At 40.9% G+C, this 24,273-nt stretch overlaps 1 protein-coding gene across 1 annotated transcript in view; it reads left to right on the top strand.

Annotated features, from left to right (window-relative positions):
- The first annotated feature begins 1,782 nt into the window (after positions 1 to 1,782).
- Positions 1,783 to 24,273, top strand: part of LOC137609404 (growth hormone secretagogue receptor type 1-like) — a 23,482-nt gene continuing 991 nt past the window's right edge. Inside the window, exons 1-5 of the mRNA XM_068336409.1 lie at positions 1,783 to 1,918; positions 3,228 to 3,403; positions 4,835 to 5,615; positions 5,846 to 5,920; positions 24,073 to 24,200. Of these exons, the coding sequence (XP_068192510.1) occupies positions 1,783 to 1,918; positions 3,228 to 3,403; positions 4,835 to 5,615; positions 5,846 to 5,920; positions 24,073 to 24,200 (1,296 nt within the window). The remainder of the gene's footprint in view (positions 1,919 to 3,227; positions 3,404 to 4,834; positions 5,616 to 5,845; positions 5,921 to 24,072; positions 24,201 to 24,273) is intronic.

Here is a 24,273-nt window from a genome sequence, read left to right as displayed (position 1 = left end):
TTCAGTTATTTAGGCTGGGACATCTTTAATTTACGAGAAAAAAAAGGATTATTCAGCTCTGTTTGCACTTTATTTTTAATTCTGAGGTTTGTGTGTGCTCTTCAATCTGACGTGAAGGCTTTAAATTTATTTGCCTGCGTCTACTTTTATTTATGATAAAAGACACCGCACACACATACTGTCCAAAATCAGAACAAAAGAAGAGTATCATGAACAAAACCCACCACCAGGGGTTAATAGTCAGTCACTTTGTCAAAAATGAGTCTTTTGATAAACTTTTATTCCAACAAAGTGACATCGCATAAAATATCAAGTGTGAGCGTAGAACTTATAGTGGGAGACGAGATGGAGAGGAAGACGGAAAAACTGTTGAGGAGAGAGAGGGGGGTGAGGGAGAGAAGTGTGTGTGCGTGTGCGTGCACGTGTGTGTGTGTGTGTGTGTGTGTGTGTGTGTGTGTGTGTGTGTGTGTGTGTAAAACAGTGAAAGCTGAATCACAGATGTGTGACTGCCTCAAAGACATGCACCAGGAACCGCAGCTCCTCTCCATCAGTGAGTACACAATATTTACCTTGAGCTGAACAAACATTCTGTGTGTGAGAAATTAATTGTAAAATCCTAATCCACAGTTTTATTACTGTGTAATGATGACTCGACCTTTTAACTAGCCCATCCTCATTAATATCACTAATTCCTGTCAAATAAATTGACGTATTGATGTGTTGATGTTCTCCCATTTGAGGACAACTGGTTTGTCACACATTTTCTCTGCAACTCTATGATACACATTTTTTGCATTTGCATGTCAAAGTAAATGTACGTTCAGCAGGAAGCAAAATAGTCTAACCTCCGTTCCTCATTAGGTTTATTCTTCATTTGGTGTTCGTTAATTAGAATGAAAGTGTACTATTGTTTTTTTTTAATCAACTGCAAGAACCAAATCATACAAAAAGGCTTTAAATAGTTTAATATAACATATTTCTAAAAACATATTATTCTGGCTCTCCTGATTACTGCAGTCTAAATGATTCAACCCTTAACAACCGGCGTCTCTAGTTCTCCGTAGAGACCCTTTAGCTGCTGACATGATACACATCCAGACACCAGGTTCTGGCAGCGTTCCTGAGGAATCTTAGCCCATTCCTCATGAACAAACACCTCCACTTCCTGAATATTTCAGACACCTTCTCCAGATCCCACCAGAGATTTTCTGTGGACTGTACAGTCAATCAGGTGACTGTGACGGCCTCTAGAATGATTCAGGACTTCTTCTGGAACCAAGCCTTTGTGGACTTGGAGGTCTGTTTAGGATCACCATCCATCTGGAACCTCCAGCTTCATCTTCCTCACAGATTGAGGTGTTTCTTCTTGGATTTCCTGATGCTTGATGGAATCCATCTAACCCTCTACAGGCTGCAGGTTTCTAAAGCAGCTCCAGAGCATCACTGACCCACCGCCATGTTTCACTGTAGATAGAATGTTCTACACAGCAACAGCTTCATTTTTCCTCTCATACATACTGCTGATTGCGTGGCCTCAGACACTACATACTGTATGAGGGGTCGAGCATTAAACTTTGGACACTGAATATTACAAGCTGTATGAGTTCTGTCTTGAAATCTCTTGTCCACTCCAGCCATCCACTTCAGTGGGAGCTGTAATCGAGCATCAGTGGAAATCCATCGGTGTTTGTCACATCTGTGCTGTGACCTGGGACACACATCAACCCCTCTCTGAACACTCTCTAGGCTTTCGGTCTGTGTCCAGCCCCACCCTGAGTCATCATGGATTTCCTGGAGTTGGGGGAAATGAGTGGCGTCTGTGAAGATGAAAACTGCACCTTAACATCTCCCCCAATGGAGAGCTGCTCGAACCAAGAGTGCCAGTGGGAGGAACAAGTGTTTGGATTGATTGAGTTGGGTAAGTCACAAACAACAGCAAAGATGTGCTATTGCATCATGTTTTTCAAATTGGGAAGGTAGACTGCAAATGGGATCAATTCAAATGCAACAAGTTTCTCCAGTTCTGATATCAATTGACTTGTTCAACACCTGTTTTAAAGCTGTCGTAGACCTAGTAGACAGGAGATATGGAGAGAGAGACTGTGTAGAGTGAAGGAAAGCTCACTGGCTGTAAATTCAACTATTGATGTCATGGTAATGTTTTTACTTGAGTGAGAATGTGATAGGTGTGTAGTTGTTTGGCTTTCTTAGCCCAATCACTGTCAGTGAATTCTAATCAAACCAGATCTTTACACTAATGATGAAGATCCATACTCACCTGGAGGAGAAATGTGCAAAGTAGGACTGAAAATACAAACCTATCTTCAGAAAATGCCACATTGATCAGACATCCATCCAATCCATCCATCCGTCCATCAATGCGTGACATATCCTCCACGCCTTTAGTGAGCACGTAGGAGTGGATATTGTTTTGGAACTAGATGGAGAAGATGATCAACTTAAAATATGATATCCATGGAAAAAAGGAAAGAGTACCAAATTTGAAATATCAATAAAGGCTGCATGTGGTGCATTAGGTAGGACTGTCACCTCACAGCTGGAAGGTTCCGGGTTTGAGTCCTTTCTGTGTGGCGTTTGTATATTCTACCCATGTCTGCGTGGGTTCTCTCTGGGTTCTCCAGCGTCATCCCACCTCCAAAAACATCCCGCTTAGGTGGATTGATCGCTCCAAATTGTTTGTTGGTGTCAGTGATTGTTTGTCTGTAGTGTGGCCCCATGATATACTGTACTGGCGATGTGTCTGGAGTGTACCCTTCCTCTTGTCTGTGGCCAGCTGGGAAAGCAGAAGAGAGGCTATAGACATCACGATTAGCATTGTCTCATCTAAAAGAACATGGATGGAGGGTTAATGCAAAAATGTAAAGGTGAATGAAGCTGGAGCTAGCAGATGGTCATTTTGTGACAGGCAGCAGACAGAATGTTTTATTTGTGTCCCTGATTTGATTTTTCATCACTTGTCAAAGTAGCAGTTTCCCTTTTTACAGTGTAGAGTGGCATCCATTAACTCAAATCTCAGTAGTAAAGCAAATAACTTATAAGCAAAATGTCAAACAATTGCTATCAATGTTTTCTACTATGTCATTCTAGAAATTGTAGGTGTGTTATAGTAAAATGATGACATTTATCCTTTTCCATTCATGGCTAAAACTGTCCACAGTTGTAAAATAAATAGAAAGTGACCAACACATGTTTTTGTCTTGTTTCAGTGATTGTGACTGTCATTTACATTCCGCTGATGCTCTTTGGCCTTCTGGGAAACATTTTAACGATCCTGGTGGTTTGGCTCCGGCCTGACATGAGGAGCTCGACCTACCTGTACCTGAGCAGCATGGCTGTCAGCGACCTGCTGATTCTGCTGCTGCTGCCTCTGGATCTATATAAGGTACACACTGCTCATACATGTTATAGTACAGTGTCCGTCTGACTGGACTGCAGCTGTGACAAACGCTCTTGGAGAAGCGAGATGGAACAAAGTCATCATGTCTTCGCCTGAGGGAAATCCCTGCTGCCAAATTGAGTTTCCTGCTGCTTCACTCCAGGTCACTTCCCACCCAGAGGGCTCTCAGATCACTCACATCATTTCCCCCAAGACAGTCACAATGGAAGATCAAGTGTGACAGTACACAAGAATGAATATAGAATGTGTAATGGTTTATTCCTAAATTCAGTCCTCAATGGCTGATGTAGTGATTTAATCAAAAATAATTCTTCGGTCTCAGCAGTGGAGCAGTCACCTGTCACAGTTAGAGGTGTCTGGCATTAAAAGGCAGAAATTGGATCCAATTGTCTGTTTGTAATTTAATTTTTGTCATTTATTTTTGTTGTAGTATTTTTGCACAATATTTCCTTATCATCATTATTGCCTAAATTACTTTAACCTGCCCCCAAGTTTTAGTCCATGAGTATTTTATTTTTTCAATAAGTTTATTCAAATTTCGTGGTCCTGCAGTTTTCATGATTTCCCAGCACTCACCCATCAATTTCATCAGAATGATAGATAAACAAAAGACTCAGACCCAAACCAAATGAGACAAATGGGAATTTGAAAACTGGGTTAAGTAAAACCCCATTTCTAATACAGAGCTGGTGAAAACAAGAACACAAACCATAAGTGATAGTGTTGACCCTACTGAGACACAAGTTCCATCATTTGGGTTCTGACTGCCATGTGCCAATGTTTCAGGTCTAACTCAAGGGGTTGAACAAAGATGTCCTTTGTAACATTTCAGAATGAGAACCATTTTTATAGAAATTCTTAATACTTAATACTTGAGAAACCTTTGCAATGACGTAAAAAACCCTTGGACATCACAAAATGTTGGATTTTGCCATTTGTGATGCTTTGCCAGGCCTTAACTGCAGCTGTCGCCTGTTTGTGAGTCTTTCTTACCTAAGGTTTGTTCAGGAGCTCATGTTACATCAGGTTGAGATCTGGTGACTGGCTCAGCCATCGCAGAATAATCCACTTTTTTACCATTAAAGAACTCCTCGTTGATTTTAAAGGAAAGAATGACCCATTCAACCCATGAATCAGCTTCAAAGCCAATTGTCTGATTACCTTTGAGGTAGGAGAAACATCAGAGGTTGACTAAAGTCCATGGACGTCATCCCCTGGAGACTGTCCCTTGCTAATTTCTGTGATAATGATGTCATCAACTAACACTACATTTCCTGCCCACACTATACTGAGTGTTCATGCTCATTCTGACATGTGCATATGTTGTTCCTCAGCAGTTGACACACTGATTTTAATTAGTGGTTGGGTGAATCCATTGTTTTATTGTAAGACCACACTATGGTCTGTTTCTTCCAGCTCTGGAAGCCCGTCCCCTGGCCCTTGGGAGACTTTGCTTGTAAGATGACGATGTTCATCGCAGAATTCTGCACTTTCTCCACAATCCTCCATATCACATTCCTCTCTCTAGAGAGGTACCTGGCAGTCTGCTGGCCAATCACTGCAAAGACTCTGGTGACACGACGCAGGACCAAGGCTGTCATTGGCTGTCTCTGGCTAGGTGCAGCCATCAGCGCAGCTCCGGTGCTGGTCATGGTTGGAGTGGAGGAGGTTGGGGGAGATGAGCAAGGGCTTGGTGAATGGAGGGAGGGTGGAGGATGGGCTGCCTGGGAAGGAGAATATGCAGGATTTATTATAGGAGAAAGAGAAGATGGGCATATGAACTTAAAGAGCGTGGGACTGGAGGAAATACACCGGGAAGAGGAGAAAAACGAATCGGGTGAGATAGACAGAGAGATAAAACTGACAAATGGAGAAAACTGGAAACAAGTTGGAGCTGAAGATGGACAGATGGACAATGAGGGAGAAGAAAGCAAAATGAAAGAAGATGAAAGAGGAGGAACGCGTGAACAAGTGGATGGGAGTCAGAGAGGAGAGACGGACCGGAGAGAGTGTCGCTGCTCAGACTACGCCGTCTCCTCTGGACTGTTGCAGGCCATGATGATTCTCTCCAACCTCTACTTCCTGGTACCGCTCTGCATTCTGGGTCTGGTCTACAGCCTGATTGGACGAGCACTGTGTCTCCGTCCACAGTGCAGCCGAAGAGACCAGAGTCACCGAAACACAGTCAAAATGCTGGGTGAGAAACACATTCATCACAACCACAAGCCACCACTCACATAGTGAACCCCGTAAGGGACAAACCACAGCTTCTTCTTACATTCTTGTTGGATCAATGACCCGTCCGGTGTTTGGACTCGTTTCGTGGAGCTACACACTTACAAACTGATTGATTTTAGATTTTAACAATCTCATTTACTGAATCTGTACTGCTGTATTTCTTCCTCTTCTTCCTCCCTTCTCCTCCAGGAGTGATTGTCCTGGCATTTGTTCTGTGCTGGCTGCCCTTCCACGTGGGCCGAACCATCTTCTCTCTTTCTCTTGGTTCTGTGCAGGAAACACACACGGACCCAAACTCACACTTAAACACTCTCTCTAACGTCACACAGAAACACACCGATGCCACCAGCTCTGACGAGCACTCTCTCTCTGACATCAGCACACCTAACACACCTGATCACACACCTCCTGCTGCAAACACACACGCTTTTGATGCACAAAACACCATACCCTTCAACAACACCTACACACACTCTGACACACACTTGTATTTCATATACTATCTGTCTCAGTATTTCAACCTGGTGTCTTCTGTTCTGTTCTACCTCAGTGCTGCTGTCAACCCTCTGCTGTACAACCTGATGTCCACCAGATATAGACATGCTGTACACAGCCTCATACACTCACACTCTCACACACACTCTCACACACACTCGCAGACAAACTCACATACACACTCTCACCGCCTGCCCACACTCACAGCACGGGATTCTACCACCACAGTGTGAGCATTCAGTGTGTGAACAGTTAAACATTTGGATATAAAACCCTTAACCCCCATCCTGGATGAGGTTTACTGGGAAAACACACTATTTATCAGCTGTTTTCATTAAACAGTTTATAGCTAAATTAAACTGCAGTTCCTGAATATTCCTGGTTTACCTGCTGCATCCACCGTCTTCTGATTCGATAGGGTTTAAGTTGGGTGACAGTTATGGTCAGTGTACTTGTGTTACCAATGATTGCAGTGGGGTTTAGATCAAACTGTGGATAAAAACAAGACATGCAAAAACCAAAAAAAAAAAAAAAAGAAGAAACACTCTTGTGGCCTCTGTTTAAACATTTAGGGCTTTCTCACCAGCGTCTTGACAATGATAAAAATGCATATTAGTTATTGATAATTTGATATGAGTTTGACATACATCACAGAAAATAGTAGATGCCTCACTGATGATAGAAATTAACGATTATTGTTTGAATATGATTATAACTGTAAATAAGAACAATGCAAGTTAATTTCTGTTGACTCCAATATTCCTTAACTCTGTACCTTTGTACCTAAGCTTAGTCTGTTTATATATTGTACCCAGCATTTTGACTTGTCAAACATGGCTGTTGCCCAGAATTTATCATGAGCATATCTCATGTTTCCTTGTATTTAACACTAAAAAAAAAACTAACCCCAACCTTCTTTCTGTGACCTTTGTTCATCAAACATTGTGTGTGCTTTTTTACAATATTCAATTTAACTATACTTGTTTTATGTAGCATTACATCATTAAGTTATTCTATGACTCATAAGAAAATAGAGGTTCTAGTCTGCCTTTTTTACTCCAGCAATCCACAAACTGCCTTTTAACAGACAGAAACCTCAAGCAGATCCAACAATCAACTGGGACAGGGAGGATAGCTGGAGACAGGACAGGAACACACACGTGACACCAACAGTCACACATATAGAAAAACCCTCTGAAGACATTGCTTAAGCCTAAATTGTACTTTGACCAACTATAAATCGATTGTCACATCCATAAACACACACAAACATGGATAATGGGACTATCGGGGTGAGTGATGTCGGTCATACAGGCTGTTGTGTTTTTATGTAATATCTGTGTCCTTATGTGTCAGATACTGATATAAATGCCTCTTATTTACAGCAGAAATGTCATCACCTTTTTGAAGGAGGTTTTATTTGGACCTGTGTTTGTCTCTGCAGCAGCCTGGCAGACATGGTTTAGGACAATTGATTTGATTGATTGGTAACTGAGGCCATTTTTGCAACGAGATCCGGTCTGTTTTGTCAAATCGATGTGCAGCCATGAGCTGCAAACAGAGATGTAGCTTCAGACAGTATACTGTAAATGGACCTTCTAATGTTAAACTAAAAAAAAAAAAAACTTTGGTGTTTTAAATTTGGATCTTTTGACAATATAACACTCTATATTATTATACATTTATGTGTTTCTGACAATGATTTGTACTTTTGCTGTTCTTTATAAGGCATTTAAATATTCTGCTTGCATTTGGAAGGGCAGCAATATAATTACCTGTTGTTGTATATAATATATGGTAGTAGTTACGAGTGTGGACACACCTTCTGTTTGACTGGTGTATTCACTCGTTAATTATAAGGGTTTCTCAGATTAATGTAAAATAAAATCACCTTAACAAACACTTTGTATTTGTGTCTTCAGTGAAAATGAGCACTAAGGCTACAGCTGAGTGCCATCAGGCAGGTGAGGTGTGAATGACAATGTTACCCACTGCACCACCGTACCGCCCAACAGTGAGGATCTACAGGGAAAACTAATCATAGCAACAGGAGCAAATATAAACAATGGATTTGGTCAAATTTAAAGAATAATTATTTTAAAATGAAACATTTTGGTGTAAATCAGTTTTAGTGTCATTAAAACATTCCTGACAGCCCAATAGCATTTTCTGCTAAACAGCTGCAGCTGGAGAAGCAGAAAAACAACTAGTTATATGCAGATTTCCTGATGTTGTTCATCTTTTCAAGCTCCAGAAATGTTTTGTGGACTAAATCCACTTCAGGCTTTCTGTGGGGCTGAGTGGGTAATGATTGAATTTATGAACTGAACTGTAGGGATGGAAAGAGCTATTGGGAGAGAATTAAAAATGTGGAAGACAGATCCAACCCCAAACCCCCCTGTGCTCTGTTGGGGGTTTTCTCAGGACCTTTATCTTTGTCCTGCAAACATGCTAACTCCGCACAGAGCGGGACGCAAACCCGGAACCACCAGTTAGAGTCACCTTATTTTGATTTAACATATTATTTATTTATTTTTAGATTTATTTGTATGTGTTGTAACATGAGTGGCTGGAGGATGTTTGTAGGTTGTTTTTTTTTAAAGGATTTTGAATATTAAATAACATTTAAGTATTTAATTTGGCTTATATTTTAAAGTGATGCAATGAGGGACCTCTTACCTGTTCTTCTTGTCATGCTCATCCATATCCTTCGTTTTGGAATGCTTCATCTCATCCTTTCCGCATCTCCCTTTGCAGAGATGTAAGACGTAAACAGAATATATTTTGAAAATGAAACTGCAGTCCTTTTTTTAAAAAAAATAAAAAACTGGGATGAGCGATTTCACAGCCTCTAGATGTGGAAAAGTTTCAACAATGTACACCAAGCATTGATTCCTCCTGAAATCCTGTAGAGGTCAGTATCCTACTGTCTTCAGATGTCTGTAGTCACAGCTGCAGATTTAACTCAAGCAGCGTGAATGAAAGACTTCCTAATAATGTCTGTTACGATTCCTAAGTATTGACCTGATGTTTATGTGATGAATCATACTGCACCAGGAAACCTATTTATGTGACCCTGTTGTGAACAAAATCAATCAGTATAATGCAATTCATAGATGCTCCACAGTGATCAGTTAAATCAACACAATGTCAAATCAGGTTATTTCTGCTCTATGAGAATCTTGAGCTAAGTCTTTGCAAATGACCTCAGATGATTAGTGGAGGAGCGGTAGACGTGCAGCACAAGTTACAGCTTATATTTGAGGAGAAATATAAACATCATCCGGTGTTTAGTTAGTCTCACCACTAAAACACACTGACAGGAAACACATACATACACATAAATATCATACACATAATATTATCAAGTGATATATAACATCCCATTACTGAGAGATGAAGATGAAATGTTTTACTCAAGCTGAACCAGACTCCTGTACCATAAAGCTGGATTAACCTAGCCGGGCTTCCTCTTACTTATCTGGCTTCACTTACCGAGACATCCGCCCTCCGGATTTTCGGTACCACAAAGCCGGCTATCAACTCAATAATTCAATTCAGGCTTGTCCAGTCTAGATCTGTGCGCGCTCACATAAAAAGGGTGGAGGTTGCTGCATGTGACCAATCGCAAACATGCAACAAACTGGCCTGAGCCGCATATTTCACAACGGAGGAGCAATCAATAATAAATAATAAATACGAGTACTACAAATCAATAATCCAGGCAAAAAGCAACACAGTTGCAGCTGCCAAACGGCGCAAGGATCGCTGGGAAAAAATCGCAGACTGTGTCAACGCGTAACTTAGTGCCATTATAATATTACTTCCCCACTATGACTGCACTTGTATATCTGACTACAGTAACATTTGTGTGTTCCATAAATGTATGTGTGTACCTCATTTTTCGTTATGCCCCCCGCGACTTTATGAATAGCTCTACATACTGTGTTCTTCCCGAGGTTTTCGGCATCGCCAACAGAATACATAAAAGTACCTGAATGAATGAATCAATCCATGATTTACTTAAACAAATAATTGATTAATGGCATTTTATCTGTGGCTTGCTTGTTACCCATCCAACGAGGGATTAAAGGACATCATAATAATTACGAACATCACTAAGAAATATATTAACTGTGGCAAAAAACCTCAGTGCAATGCACACTGTCTGCGGGACTGTCAGCGCGTGGTTGCGATGCGTTACATTACTGATGTAAGGCTCCAGCAGCTGACAGATGTAATGTAACCCCTCTCCCCAAAACCTCTACCTTTTGTACAGTGATTGTTCCGGCGATTCGAACGGATTACAGCGATCTCTAAATATTCTCTCGCGCCTGAGTGCTCTTCACACAAGCTGTGCACCAAGATCCACCGGGTTCTCATTAAACGGACAGCCCATTTTCCAAGACAACTGATTGGTCAGTAGGTGGGGCTGTTTAACTGCTGAGCTCTAATCCTGAACTTATCCTACTCCGGAGTAGGTTAGGTGTTCAGCATAGGTTACCGCGACAACGTAGCCCGATAGAAAGTCAGCCACCTTTATGGTACCAAAAAGCCAGGGTTAAGCCTGAAGTTATCTCGCTAAGCCGTAATCCAGCTTTATGGTACAGGCCTCAGGTTAGGTGTTCAGCATAGGTTACCGTGACAACGTAGCCCGATAGAAAGTCAGCCACCTTTATGGTACCGAAAAGCCAGGGTTAAGCCCGAAGTTATCTCGCTAAACCATAATCCAGCTTTATGGTTCAGGCCTCTCGACAGTCACGCTGATGTTGATTGATCATGAATTAATAATATCAGTTCTCTCTGTGTTCTCGTGTTCTATCTGAATCGCCCTTCATATGTTGAAACATTTCATTAACAACTAGACAGTATTGAGAGTCTATCTCGCTGCCCAGGCAGATCAGCTCCCCCATTATGTCATTATTGCTAGAAGAAATAGTCCCACGATTGTTTTACCCCCATAATGTGACCTTTGGACCATGAAAACCTTTGGACTCACATCACAGTAATCTTTGAGAGAGTTAATACTGTATATATTTGTTTTCTTTTCAAAACGTTACTTCCTTCCTTTTGACGTGTTTTAAAGGTTAAAGAGCCACTTAGTTTTGTTCCCGTCTCTGGTTCAAACACATGGTTTGTCATTCTAACTCTCTGCACGTGTGTGTAAACAACAACAGCTTCACCTCACTGTTGATACAGCTGTGTGCATTTTCAATTGAGCTGATAAATTTAATCATTCCTCCCAAATGAAGACCTCTTCCATCAGCTATAATTAGTCAGCTGATGACGTTGTGTGCTGTGTCACTGGAGACCAGGCTCAGTCTCTCAGAAACACCTCAATGCCAAGATAGGAAATAAAATTAACAAATTCACATTATAGCAATTTTCCTCTGGGGGCTTTACAATCCGTACAGAGTCACACCTTCTACCCTTACAGCCTCTATGACAGGTGCGGAAACCCTAAACTGTACGAGGAAAAGGGAAGAAACCTTTAGGAGAACCAGAAGGATGGGAATGGAAGAATGTTAGCTTCTCTAAAGGTCTCCCATAAGATGGCTTGTTACTATATTTTCATAATCTCTGTGCAAAGAAGAGATGGTTTAAGTTAAGCTAGCGGCGTTTTCATATTTCTACCTTAAATACATCACAGTGGAATGAAAGTTTTCTTTCAATATTTTACCAAAATATCAAATCACTCTTTAACGTTCAAGCTTGTTGGATGAGAAAGCAAATCCTCACATTGAATCGTCTCGGCTTTAGGCAGGAAGCCAATGCTTTCTGCAGCAAATGATTGAGACATCCAATTATGAGGTGGGAGAAAACATCCTGTTGTATTTACCAGCTGCATTCACCACACGTACTGCTCTGGTAAACGGGGGATTTCAGCAGACACCCCTAATTTATGAAACAAATTAATGCAATATGAACTCAGAGTTTCCAGGCTAAAATACAGAAAACCTTGAAAGATAAAAGAGCATTTTGTTACATGCATGCATAAATGTAGATCAGCTTATATGATTTCTAACAGCAATGTGTGTGTTTACTGCCACTTTATGGCCTCAGAGCCAGATTGTATTGCTTTGTATATACATTTTTAATGCACCTGTAGCCGTAAGAATAGATGGCACAGAAGGTTTTGTGCAGGGTGGAAATGAACTAGGACTCTAAAGAAAAACAGCACCAAGAAGTAATGAGTACAAAGAAAGTAAAAGACACAAAATAGCGAAATAATAATGAGGAAATGTGAGATGGAACCCCAGAAGAGTTCTATTTTAAACTGTGACTTAAGTGACAAAGTGAGTGTGATGGGTTGGTCTCCAGTTTTCCCTCAAATATATGGTGATTTTTTTTTTCTTGTTCATTTTCATCACCAATCCTACATGAGTTTTTGTAAAAGATGCTAAATGTCCAACTGGCCAAAGATAAAATAAGTCAAGTCAAGCATACAATAAAGCATTTTTTCCATTTATTTTTTTTTTTTTACTGTATTTGTCAAAAGCTCACATCAACACTCAGGTGCGGGAATACAATGTAAAGTATACACCTGTGTCTGGGCAGGAGTTGTAAAACCAGACAGTAATTGAAAGTGAGTTGTATCAAGCAAGCAGTAGAAGAAACGAACTTTGCTCTGTCTTAACTCAAACGTGAACACACTAGGATGTTTAAAACAAACCACACTTTATAGGTGATCCTTAATGTCTCTTCAGTGAAGTGTAAACACATGTTAACATATGGTTATGATGCAGGAAGTTCACGTGGTAAGTCGTCTCTTACTACTGTGATCATAGGGCTGTTTAAAGGTTTTCTAATGAATATCTTCTGATTAACTCATATCCACTTCAGGCATAAATGAATGGCTTTTAGTTCAAGTACAGCATACTTGTGGGCACAGATCGTTTCATTAGCTGAACAAACACAGACAATGTTGCACTTGAACATGCATGATGGTGAGCACATACAAAAGCATGACTAAACAATCCTGATCAGAAAAAAATAAAATATGAACATGTATGAAAAATCTGGGCAGATCAAATCCATCTGCCAGCAGTTTGGGAAGATGAAGACTGTGTGTCACCTCACCAGAGGAACTAGAACTGTCCGAAGTCCCAATCAATATAATGAGGCCAATTATGTCATTATATTAATCATTATGATTCTGTTGTTCCCTAGTCTGACTAACAGGTTATAGGAATTACTCCACCATCAGCTGTTATCGTTTTATTCATGGTGATTTTGCCATTTTTTAGCTGGGGGTTACTTCCCCTTGTGCAAACGTGTACCAACCCACAAAAATGTTTTGTGAATAAACTACTTTGCATGGAATCATTTACTACACTGTGGGTTTAGTGCCACCCAACATAAACCTGGCGGAACATTTTTATCTCCATAGTAGTAGGATAAAAGGATCAACCCGGAATTTCTCCATGATTCTCAAAGATTTTTATATGGCTTGTTTCATTTCTATTTTGTTACCTACAGCAGAATGTTATTATCAAAGTTTAGGACTTACATACTGAACGTGAAAAATTTTGTCATTTGGTCAAGCATTATTCATTAACCGTTTCACATTCTGTTCATGGGGAAGAGTTCCCAACCACAAGGCGTCATACCACTAATGTATTTAATTGAAAAAGGTAAATTTTAATTTCAAAAAACAATATAAACAGATTGGCTCACTGTTTTGTATGGAGAGATTTAAGTGCAAATGAACGTTTAAAATGTGCAACTTTTTCTAGTCTCTAAGAACATCTGCAGAAAAATGTCTGGATTGTACAGTAATCATAGCAAACAAATCCCAGTTCCTGTTTGTTCTTTTCAATGATCAGAACTGATATACGGTGCGTTCTCCCGCATTCATGCATGAGCGCTCACAACTTCACCTCATCGTGGATTTTTGTTAGGCAGTCACGTGATACTGTACTCACATTTTATTGGCTGATGGCATCTGGAAGTGCACTACATTCTGTGAGTCTCGGACTTCCGTGAGATACAAAAGTGCTTTAAACAGTCGACTGTGTACAATGGAGCTCTAGCATTAGCATTAGCTTGCACTTAGTAGCTAATCACCTGGAAATGAAAACTTGTTCTCAATTATACCAGTGTGAAATACATAAATCCCAAATGATAAATGTCCCATCATCCTTTCAAACTGCATTTATGATCCAACAGCAGTGAAAGTACAGACCCAGTCATTACAAAGTGAAAAATTCATTCAGATTGTGTGTCTTTTGATGATTTGATGACATTCTTGTGTCATGGGCTGCAATTTAGAATGAGAATTCATAAGGAGATAGAAATCCTGATTTTTATGTTCCTCTAAAGCAACGGAGTCAAACGGACATTGGATAAGAAGTAAGGAATTAGCCTTTAATGGATTACAGAAATCTTCCTTTGCATTGGCTTTTCTTCTCCCTGGAGGAAGTGGTGACAACTGGAGTTATGTGTCCTATTTTGTTTTGGAAAAAAAACCTACTATTCCCTTGGTGGTTAACTGGTTCAATAACTCCACAGGTTGTTCACAGACATTACTGTAAAATTCAGAAGCAAACAGAGTTCAAAGAAAAGGCTGAATGCTAAGAAAGGGGAGATTAAGATGTCGTCTTAGTTTGATGACGTCTGTAAGGAAACCTATTTGTTGGAACCTCACAGTCAAATTGAGACATTTTGGAAACAAAGGTTTTATATCATATTCAGTAACGGACATCTTTAAAAGCTGGCGAACCAAATACCACCTTACACCCTCTGTTCACAGAGAAACTGTTGTCTCTATCACCTCATCAGTCAAACAATGTGACGGAGGGGTCTTTTAGTTCTGCCTCTGAGCTGGCAGCGAAGGCGGTAACAGACTAACGTCAAAATGACGTCTACACCTCACACGCAGCCCCACAATCAAATCCCAGTCAGCAATTACTAGAGAAACAACACATCATCTGTAGAGTAAAAATAACTGTCTCACAATGGTCTAAAACAGACTTACGTTCACAGCAGTCACTAGTAGTGGGGGAATTAACCTATGCTTAATGAACTCTGTTTCAGTATGATTGCAAGAACCATGACTCGTGCTTAAAAAGTGGAAAGGATTGGATGAACCAATGATGGGATGGGAGACAGGCGTGATGTTTGACGAAATATCTGTGTCATGTTGTCACAAACTGGCTCAAAGTTGAACAAAGGAGGGCAGAACAGACATGGTTTGAACAAAACTAAAAGTGATTAATGATAAAGACAAACAAAGTACAAAAGTGGAAGCCTGGTTGGAGACACCGACAGGTTGATCGCCAGTTTCTAGTGGTGAAACAAGACCAGGACTGACCCTGATGATCCAGGAGACAGGAGAGATATAGGTCCTGGCATCATCATTAGAGTTAGAGTTGGGGTTAGGGGTAGGGGTAGAGTTGGGGTTAGAGTTAGGGTTAGGGTTAGGGTTAGAGTTAGAGTTAGAGTTAGGGTTAGGCTTAGGGTTACAGTTAGGGTTAGGGTTAGGGTTAGGGTAGGGTTAGAGTTAGGGTTAGGGTTAGGGTTAGGGTTAGGGTTAGAGATAGAGTTAGGGTTAGGGTTAGGGTTAGAGTTAGGGTTAGGGTTAGGGTTAGAGTTGGAGTTAGGGTTATAGTTAGGGTTAGGGTTAGAGTTAGGGTTAGAGTTAGGGTTAGGGTTAGGCTTAGAGTTAGGGTTAGGGTTACAGTTGGGGTTAGATATAGGGTGAGGGTGAGGGTGAGGGTGAGGGTTAGGGTTAGGGTTAGAGTTACAGTTAGGGTTAGGATTAGGGTTAGAGTTAGGGTTAGAGTTAGGGTTAGGGTTAAGGTTAGAGTTAGGGTTAGGGTTAGGGTTAGAGTTAGAGTTAGAGATAGAGTTAGGGTTAGAGGTAGGGTTAGGGTTAAGGTTAGAGTTAGGGTTAGGGTTAGATTTAGGGTTAGAGTTAGGGTTAGGCTTAGAGTTAGGGTTAGGGTTACAGTTGGGGTTAGAGATAGGGTTAGGGTGAGGGTTAGGGTTAGGATTAGGATTAGGGTTAGAGTTAGGGAGAGGGTTAGAGTTAGGGTTAGGGTTAGGGTTAGGGTTAGGGTTAAGGTTAGAGTTAGGGTTAGGGTTAGAGTTAGGGTTAGGGTTAGGGTTAAGGTTAGGGTTAGAGTTAGGGTTAGAGTAAGAGATAGCGTTAGGGTTAGAGTTAGGGTTAGGGTTAAGGTTAGAGTTAGGGTTAGGGTTAGATTTAGGGTAAAGGTTAGGGTTAGGGTTAGGCTTAGAGTTAGGGTTAGGGTTACAGTTGGGGTTAGAGATAGGGTTAGGGTTAGGGTAAGGGTTAGGGTTAGGGTGAGGGTGAGGGTTAGGGTTAGGGTTAGAGTTAGGGTTAGGATTAGGGTTAGAGTTAGGGTGAGGGTTAGAGTTAGGGTCAGGGTTAGGGTTAAGGTTAGAGTTAGGGTTAGAGTTAGGGTTAGGGTTAGGGTTAAGGTTAGGGTTAGAGTTAGGGTTAGAGTAAGAGATAGCGTTAGGGTTAGAGTTAGGGTTAGGGTTAAGGTTAGAGTTAGGGTTAGGGTTAGATTTAGGGTTAAGGTTAGGGTTAGGGTTAGGCTTAGAGTTAGGGTTAGGGTTACAGTTGGGGTTAGAGATAGGGTTAGGGTAAGGGTGAGGGTTAGGGTTAGGGTTAGGGTTAGAGTTAGAGTTAGAGTTAGGGTTAGGGTTAGGATTAGGGTTAGGATTAGGGTTAGGCTTAGAGTTAGGGTTAGGGTTACAGTTGGGGTTAGAGATAGGGTTAGGGTTAGGGTAAGGGTGAGGGTTAGGATTAGGGTTAGGGCTAGAGTTAGAGTTAGGGTTAGGATTAGGGTTAGGGTTAGGGTTAGAGTTAGAGATAGAGTTAGGGTTAGAGGTAGGGTTAGGGTTAAGGTTAGAGTTAGGGTTAGGGTTAGATTTAGGGTTAGAGTTAGGGTTAGGGTTAGGCTTAGAGTTAGGGTTAGGGTTACAGTTGGGGTTAGAGATAGGGTTAGGGTTAGGGTGAGGGTTAGGGTTAGGGTTAGAGTTAGGGTTAGGATTAGGATTAGGGTTAGAGTTAGGGTGAGGGTTAGAGTTAGGGTTAGGGTTAGGGTTAAGGTTAGAGTTAGGGTGAGGGTTAGGGTTAGGGTTAGAGTTAGGGTTAGGGTTAGGGTTAAGGTTAGAGTTAGGGTTAGGGTTAGAGTTAGGGTTAGATTAAGAGATAGCGTTAGGGTTAGAGTTAGGGTTAGGATTAAGGTTAGAGTTAGGGTTAGGGTTAGATTTAGGGTTAAGGTTAGGGTTAGGGTTAGATTTAGGGTCAAGGTTAGGGTTAGGGTTAGGTTTAGAGTTAGGGTTAGGGTTACAGTTGGGGTTAGAGATAGGGTTAGGGTTAGGGTAAGGGTGAGGGTTAGGGTTAGGGTTAGGGTTAGGGTTAGAGTTAGAGTTAGGGTTAGGATTAGGGTTAGGGTTAGGGTTAGAATTACGGTTAGGGTTAGGGTTAGGGTTAGAGTTAGGGTTAGATTAAGAGATAGCGTTAGGGTTAGAGTTAGGGTTAGGATTAAGGTTAGAGTTAGGGTTAGGGTTAGATTTAGGGTTAAGGTTAGGGTTGGGTTAGATTTAGGGTCAAGGTTAGGGTTAGGGTTAGGCTTAGAGTTAGGGTTAGGGTTACAGTTGGGGTTAGAGATAGGGTTAGGGTTAGGGTAAGGGTGAGGGTTAGGGTCAGGGTTAGAGTTAGAGTTAGGGTTAGGATTAGGGTTAGGGTTAGGGTTAGGCTTAGAGTTAGGGTTAGGGTTACAGTTGGGGTTAGAGATAGGGTTAGGGTTAGGGTAAGGGTGAGGGTTAGGGTTAGGGTTAGGGTTAGAGTTAGAGTTAGGGTTAGGATTAGGGTTAGGGTTAGGGTTAGAGTTACGGTTAGGGTTAGGGTTAGGCTTAGAGTTAGGGTTAGGGTTACAGTTGGGGTTAGAGATAGGGTTAGGGTTAGGGTAAGGGTGAGGGTTAGGGTTAGGGTTAGGGTTAGGATTAGGGTTAGGGTTAGGGTTAGAGTTACGGTTAGGGTTAGGGTTAGGCTTAGAGTTAGGGTTAGAGTAAGAGATAGCGTTAGGGTTAGAGTTAGGGTTAGGGTTAAGGTTAGAGTTAGGGTTAGGGTTAGATTTAGGGTAAGGGTTAGGGTTAGGCTTAGAGTTAGGGTTAGGGTTACAGTTGGGGTTAGAGATAGGGTTAGGGTTAGGGTAAGGGTTAGGGTTAGGGTGAGGGTGAGGGTTAGGGTTAGGGTTAGGGTTAGAGTTAGGGTTAGGATTAGGGTTAGAGTTAGGGTGAGGGTTAGAGTTAGGGTCAGGGTTAGGGTTAAGGTTAGAGTTAGGGTTAGAGTTAGGGTTAGGGTTAGGGTTAAGGTTAGGGTTAGAGTTAGGGTTAGAGTAAGAAATAGCGTTAGGGTTAGAGTTAGGGTTAGGGTTAAGGTTAGAGTTAGGGTTAGGGTTAGATTTAGGGTTAAGGTTAGGGTTAGGGTTAGGCTTAGAGTTAGGGTTAGGGTTACAGTTGGGGTTAGAGATAGGGTTAGGGTAAGGGTGAGGGTTAGGGTTAGGGTTAGGGTTAGAGTTAGAGTTAGAGTTAGGGTTAGGGTTAGGATTAGGGTTAGGATTAGGGTTAGGCTTAGAGTTAGGGTTAGGGTTACAGTTGGGGTTAGAGATAGGGTTAGGGTTAGGGTAAGGGTGAGGGTTAGGATTAGGGTTAGGGTTAGGGCTAGAGTTAGAGTTAGGGTTAGGATTAGGGTTAGGGTTAGGGTTAGAGTTAGAGATAGAGTTAGGGTTAGAGGTAGGGTTAGGGTTAAGGTTAGAGTTAGGGTTAGATTTAGGGTTAGAGTTAGGGTTAGGGTTAGGCTTAGAGTTAGGGTTAGGGTTACAGTTGGGGTTAGAGATAGGGTTAGGGTTAGGGTGAGGGTTAGGGTTAGGGTTAGAGTTAGGGTTAGGATTAGGATTAGGGTTAGAGTTAGGGTGAGGGTTAGAGTTAGGGTTAGGGTTAGGGTTAGGGTTAAGGTTAGAGTTAGGGTTAGGGTTAGGGTTAGGGTTAGAGTTAGGGTTAGGGTTAGGGTTAAGGTTAGAGTTAGGGTTAGGGTTAGAGTTAGGGTTAGATTAAGAGATAGCGTTAGGGTTAGAGTTAGGGTTAGGATTAAGGTTAGAGTTAGGGTTAGGGTTAGATTTAGGGTTAAGGTTAGGGTTAGGGTTAGATTTAGGGTCAAGGTTAGGGTTAGGGTTAGGTTTAGAGTTAGGGTTAGGGTTACAGTTGGGGTTAGAGATAGGGTTAGGGTTAGGGTAAGGGTGAGGGTTAGGGTTAGGGTTAGGGTTAGAGTTAGAGTTAGGGTTAGGATTAGGGTTAGGGTTAGGGTTAGAATTACGGTTAGGGTTAGGGTTAGGGTTAGGGTTAGAGTTAGGGTTAGAGTTAGGGTTAGGGTTAAGGTTAGAGTTAGGGTTAGGGTTAGATTTAGGGTTAAGGTTAGGGTTAGGGTTAGGCTTAGAGTTAGGGTTAGGGTTACAGTTGGGGTTAGAGATAGGGTTAGGGTTAGGGTAAGGGTGAGGGTTAGGGTTAGGGTTAGGGTTAGAGTTAGGGTTAGGATTAGGGTTAGGGTTAGGGTTAGGCTTAGAGTTAGGGTTAGGGTTACAGTTGGGGTTAGAGATAGGGTTAGGGTTAGGGTAAGGGTGAGGGTTAGGGTTAGGGTTAGGGTTAGAGTTAGAGTTAGGGTTAGGATTAGGGTTAGGCTTAGAGTTACGGTTAGGGTTAGGGTTAGGCTTAGAGTTAGGGTTAGGGTTACAGTTGGGGTTAGAGATAGGGTTAGGGTTAGGGTAAGGGTGAGGGTTAGGGTTAGGGTTAGGGTTAGGGTTAGAGTTAGAGTTAGGGTTAGGGTTAGGGTTAGGCTTAGAGTTAGGGTTAGGGTTACAGTTGGGGTTAGAGATAGGGTTAGGGTAAGGGTGAGGGTTAGGGTTAGGGTTAGGGTTAGAGTTAGAGTTAGAGTTAGGGTTAGGATTAGGGTTAGGGTTAGGGTTAGGGTTAGAGTTATGGTTAGGGTTAGGGTTAGGGTTAGAGTTACGGTTAGGGTTAGAGTTAGAGTTAGGGTTAGGATTAGTGTTAGGGTTAGGGTTAGGGTTAGAGTTAGGGTTAGGGTTAGGGTTAAGTCAGCATGGAAAGAGGTCTTCAGTTTTCTGCTGATTGAAATGCTTTTTGAAAAGCAGCTTCTTATTAATGATAGAAATATGTTGGTTTCCCAAAACAGCCCATCAGCGCATCTCTATATTCTGAGGTTTTCAGAGTCAGAACATCCCCTGCACTACAGCACTGGCGGGTGTTGAACTTATATTGTATTCACAGAAGTGTCACTGCTTTATATATGACATTGTAGTTTCCACTCCAGGCACATGATTAACCATAGGAAGTTTAAACTGGGAGTTAATGTAGCAGTGCTCAAACTAGCCCATATAGGACACCCAGCAGTGTTAGTTGTCTAATGGGTTTCTAAATGTCCCTTCTGAGGCCTCCACCAGCAAGCAGCTGCTGAAAGTGATTGAAATGCAAAATAGCTGAAAGCAGTTTTCCACAATATGGACGACCACCAAGTAGGATCAATATGGTTCCAGAGAGAGGTCGGGATGGGGGTGGGGGGTTAACAGACTTTATATTGGTGTGTTAATTCAGTGATGCTCTTTAAAATCCAGACTCACACCTTTGGGATCTTAACCTCAGATCAACACGACTATGAGTGCCTTTGTACTTCCAATGTGTCTGCACGTTGATCATTGTTTTACTCAAGGCTGAAAAATGTTCATATCGGTTTGGTGGATGGCTGTCAAGTCTGATGATAGTCGTTTTCCCCAGAGGAAGAACTCTAGGGACTTAGTGATCCTGAGAATTTTTTAAGTGGCGCCAGCACGTTATAATATTTACATATAATGTATACCTCAAAGCGGATGGCACAGTGGAGCAGTGGTTAGCACTGTGGCCTCACAGAAAGAAGGTTCTGGGTTTAATTCCTTTCTGAGTTTATATGTTCTCACTGTGCCTGGGTGGGTTCTCTTCTTCAACACATCAACACATCTCCTACTGAGATCAGAGATCTCTTATAAAAGGGAGCCCTGGATAAGAACAGTGGCAACAAGAAGTCTCAAATAAAATTACCTGAAGCTAAACAGAAAACACAAATTCACAGAACATTTTGACAAAATCTATTCAAACAAATCCCTTCATATTTTAAACTCATTTGGAGTCACCAACAATTAAAGCTCAGCTTTCAAATGATTCTTAGGATGTAGATATTTCTTAGACATTTGTAGATATTATTTTAGATATTTATAGGTATGATCAGGTATGATCAGGTCTTACTTTTATCCTGACCAATTACAGACAGGAATGCAGGAGTCCACATTTCCACCTGGCTAATAAAGAGCCTCCAGTGACTTCAACCTAAAGCATTCTCATGTACTCTCATATAAAGTCATTTCCATACACGTGATATTGTTATCAGGATTATTTAGAGCGTGGTTAAAAATATCTGATGGAATACGTAGATCTTATTACTCATAACTGTGCCTTAACAGCTGTCCATATTTTTGACCTCATAGCTCAAACAAAGAAATTAGAACTTTTAGAAATAGGCTTTCCTAAGCTGATTTTATTAAATCGCTGAGAGCTAAGGTAGCTGTCTGTCTGTTTCTAGCTGATCTAAGCCGACTGGCTGCTATGGGTAGCCTCACGTTAAAATAAACTCTATCCATCAGTATAAACATTATGAAGTGTGTGAACAACTCGTTTCTTGAAATGTCCAACATAGACTCCAGTTAATGAAAAACTACTTCAGGTAAGAATCAAATTTGTCTGTAAGCTTTCAAAAGCTTTTTTTTTCCCCCGTCTGTGTTCACATCCCTCAACCAGAGTTAATGTGGGCTTGTGTCCCACCGCGTGGGTCTGCCTCCAGCGCTGCAGAAACACACCGTGTGTCACCTGCTCAGCACGGAGCAGCACACACTAACAAATTGGACGTACAGATTCACAGCTCACTAATAGAGGAAATGTAATTACTTTGGCGGCCCACTGGTTTTTCATTTAGTGTCATCATGTGCTCACAAATTCAGTTTTCGTCCAATAATTTCGGTTAATGGTCAGATAAACGAATGTGAGTCTAATCGGTCTGAGCTGCAGGTGTAATACACTAAACTAAAGCTCCTGCTGATGCAACGTGAGGACAGCACCTCTGGAGCCCAGTTCCTGTGGTGACAGTGGAAATGGAAGGCTTGCTATGACCTGCTGGTGACATCTGGCATGATGTGTTCAGATGCAAACCCAATCACAGACTTCACCTTTAGAAAAAAAACATGTTTTGTTACACATTTAATGCTAACGTCAGATGAAATATATTTGTGTGGACGCTGCAGAATGAATCCTAGGGTCCTCACAGAAGTGGAATTTTACTATAAAGCATTTGAAAACATTACAAATGGTAAAAACGGTTTAAACTGTTGTCTCACAAGGGATTCTAAAACTTTAATGAGGACAGACAGTCTGGAGATGGACCTAGAGTTGTTTAGCACTTTCTGGTCCAACCCTTTAAAAAAAAGAAAAAGAAAAGCAGAGTTCCAAGAAATTAAAAGAGGAGCAGTAAAATCACAGGACAGCTTTATTAGGCACTAAAATATATTTTTTTCATCTAAAACTTTGAGGGATTTGTGGACTATCGCTTATTATTATTTTTTATTGTTCATTACTATTACTTAAGTAATGTATTTATTTATTATATTATCATTATCATCATCATTATTAATATTATTGTTATTATTATTATTATTGTAAATAATAAATTAAATAAATAAATAAAAAGTAATTTTTGATTCAGCACAACATGACAGCTTGAATAATTATAATAAATGCCAACAGAGTCAAACAAGAAATCAAGAAATGTGCATTAAAACAGTTGAGAATTTGATTTTCAGGAGGTTGAATCGTTTTGACACAATTCGTGTAGCTCTGTTCTCCACGTATGGAACCACATCCACGTCAGAGAACACCGTTAATGAGATCAGGCTGATTTCTTTTCTTCACATCATTTGGTTGAGGTGTTGTGCCTGTATTTTACCCGGCTGCAGAAATACGTTTTACTTTCTTTGAGCATCAATAAAAATGTGAGACGATTTCTTTCCTAAACTCCAGACGGTGCTAATTTTTCTTTTCCAGCACAATATCAAAATCTGAAAAGTTGTGTTTTTCTAAAAGTACAAGAGAATTGTTTTCTTTGATTCTCAATAGTTTCTGATTGACAAAGGAAGCTGATTGCAGCTCATCCTTATAGAGATTGGTGGTGATCTGTGACGAGCACAGAAACTCTAATTACTATGTCTATTATAAAGAAGTGGTTAGAAAAATGAATAATCAGTGGTCAACTATAGATTTAAGGTGAACTTGAACTGGAAACTTGGAACTGTTAACTAAAACATGAGATTTTGAGTGTGAACTGCTCTCATTTCACACAGGATGTAATTTTTTTAAAAATGTATTAGTTGAAAATGTGCTTTAACTAAAGGAAAATATCAAGACTAGAAGTGGCAGCACGACATTACTTCATAACATTTTACAGGAATGGGAGATTTATTTCTGAACTGTTTCGCAGGGAAAAATTTCTGTCCTTAGAATCTTTCATTTTTTGGACACAAAACGTCTCCTCTTGCTTCGCTGTTCATATATGAACAAACTGAATAGTGTACTGGAATCTGGAATACAGTATAGAGATCCACTTATTGATTAATCAGATCTGCCAATAAATATGTGGAATTTCTATGTCTTTCTATGTTGTGTAATTTCCTGAGGGATTAATAAAGTATATATCCATCTGTTATCCACTCATGTCCATTATAGTCTAACCATTTGTGTGTGTCCACATTTACATGTAACATACGTCTAATTTCCCCATCCATCCCAATCCCCAGTGCAGCAGGAGGAGCAGATTGTGAAGGAGCCCAGACGGCTGTGTGGAGTTCATGAAGGAGGAGACGTGGTGAGGCGGGTCCCTCCACGGCCGTTTGTCCACACAGCTTCAGTCTCAACTGCTGAAACTGTGAGTTTATGCAAAAGGGATTCAGTCTGGACAAAATGTTGGAAGAATGTACTGATATTTTTTAATATGTAAG

Source organism: Antennarius striatus, chromosome 16, assembly GCF_040054535.1.
Source record: "Antennarius striatus isolate MH-2024 chromosome 16, ASM4005453v1, whole genome shotgun sequence".
Taxonomy (NCBI): domain Eukaryota; kingdom Metazoa; phylum Chordata; class Actinopteri; order Lophiiformes; family Antennariidae; genus Antennarius; species Antennarius striatus.
This window is presented reverse-complemented; position numbering and strand designations above follow the sequence as displayed.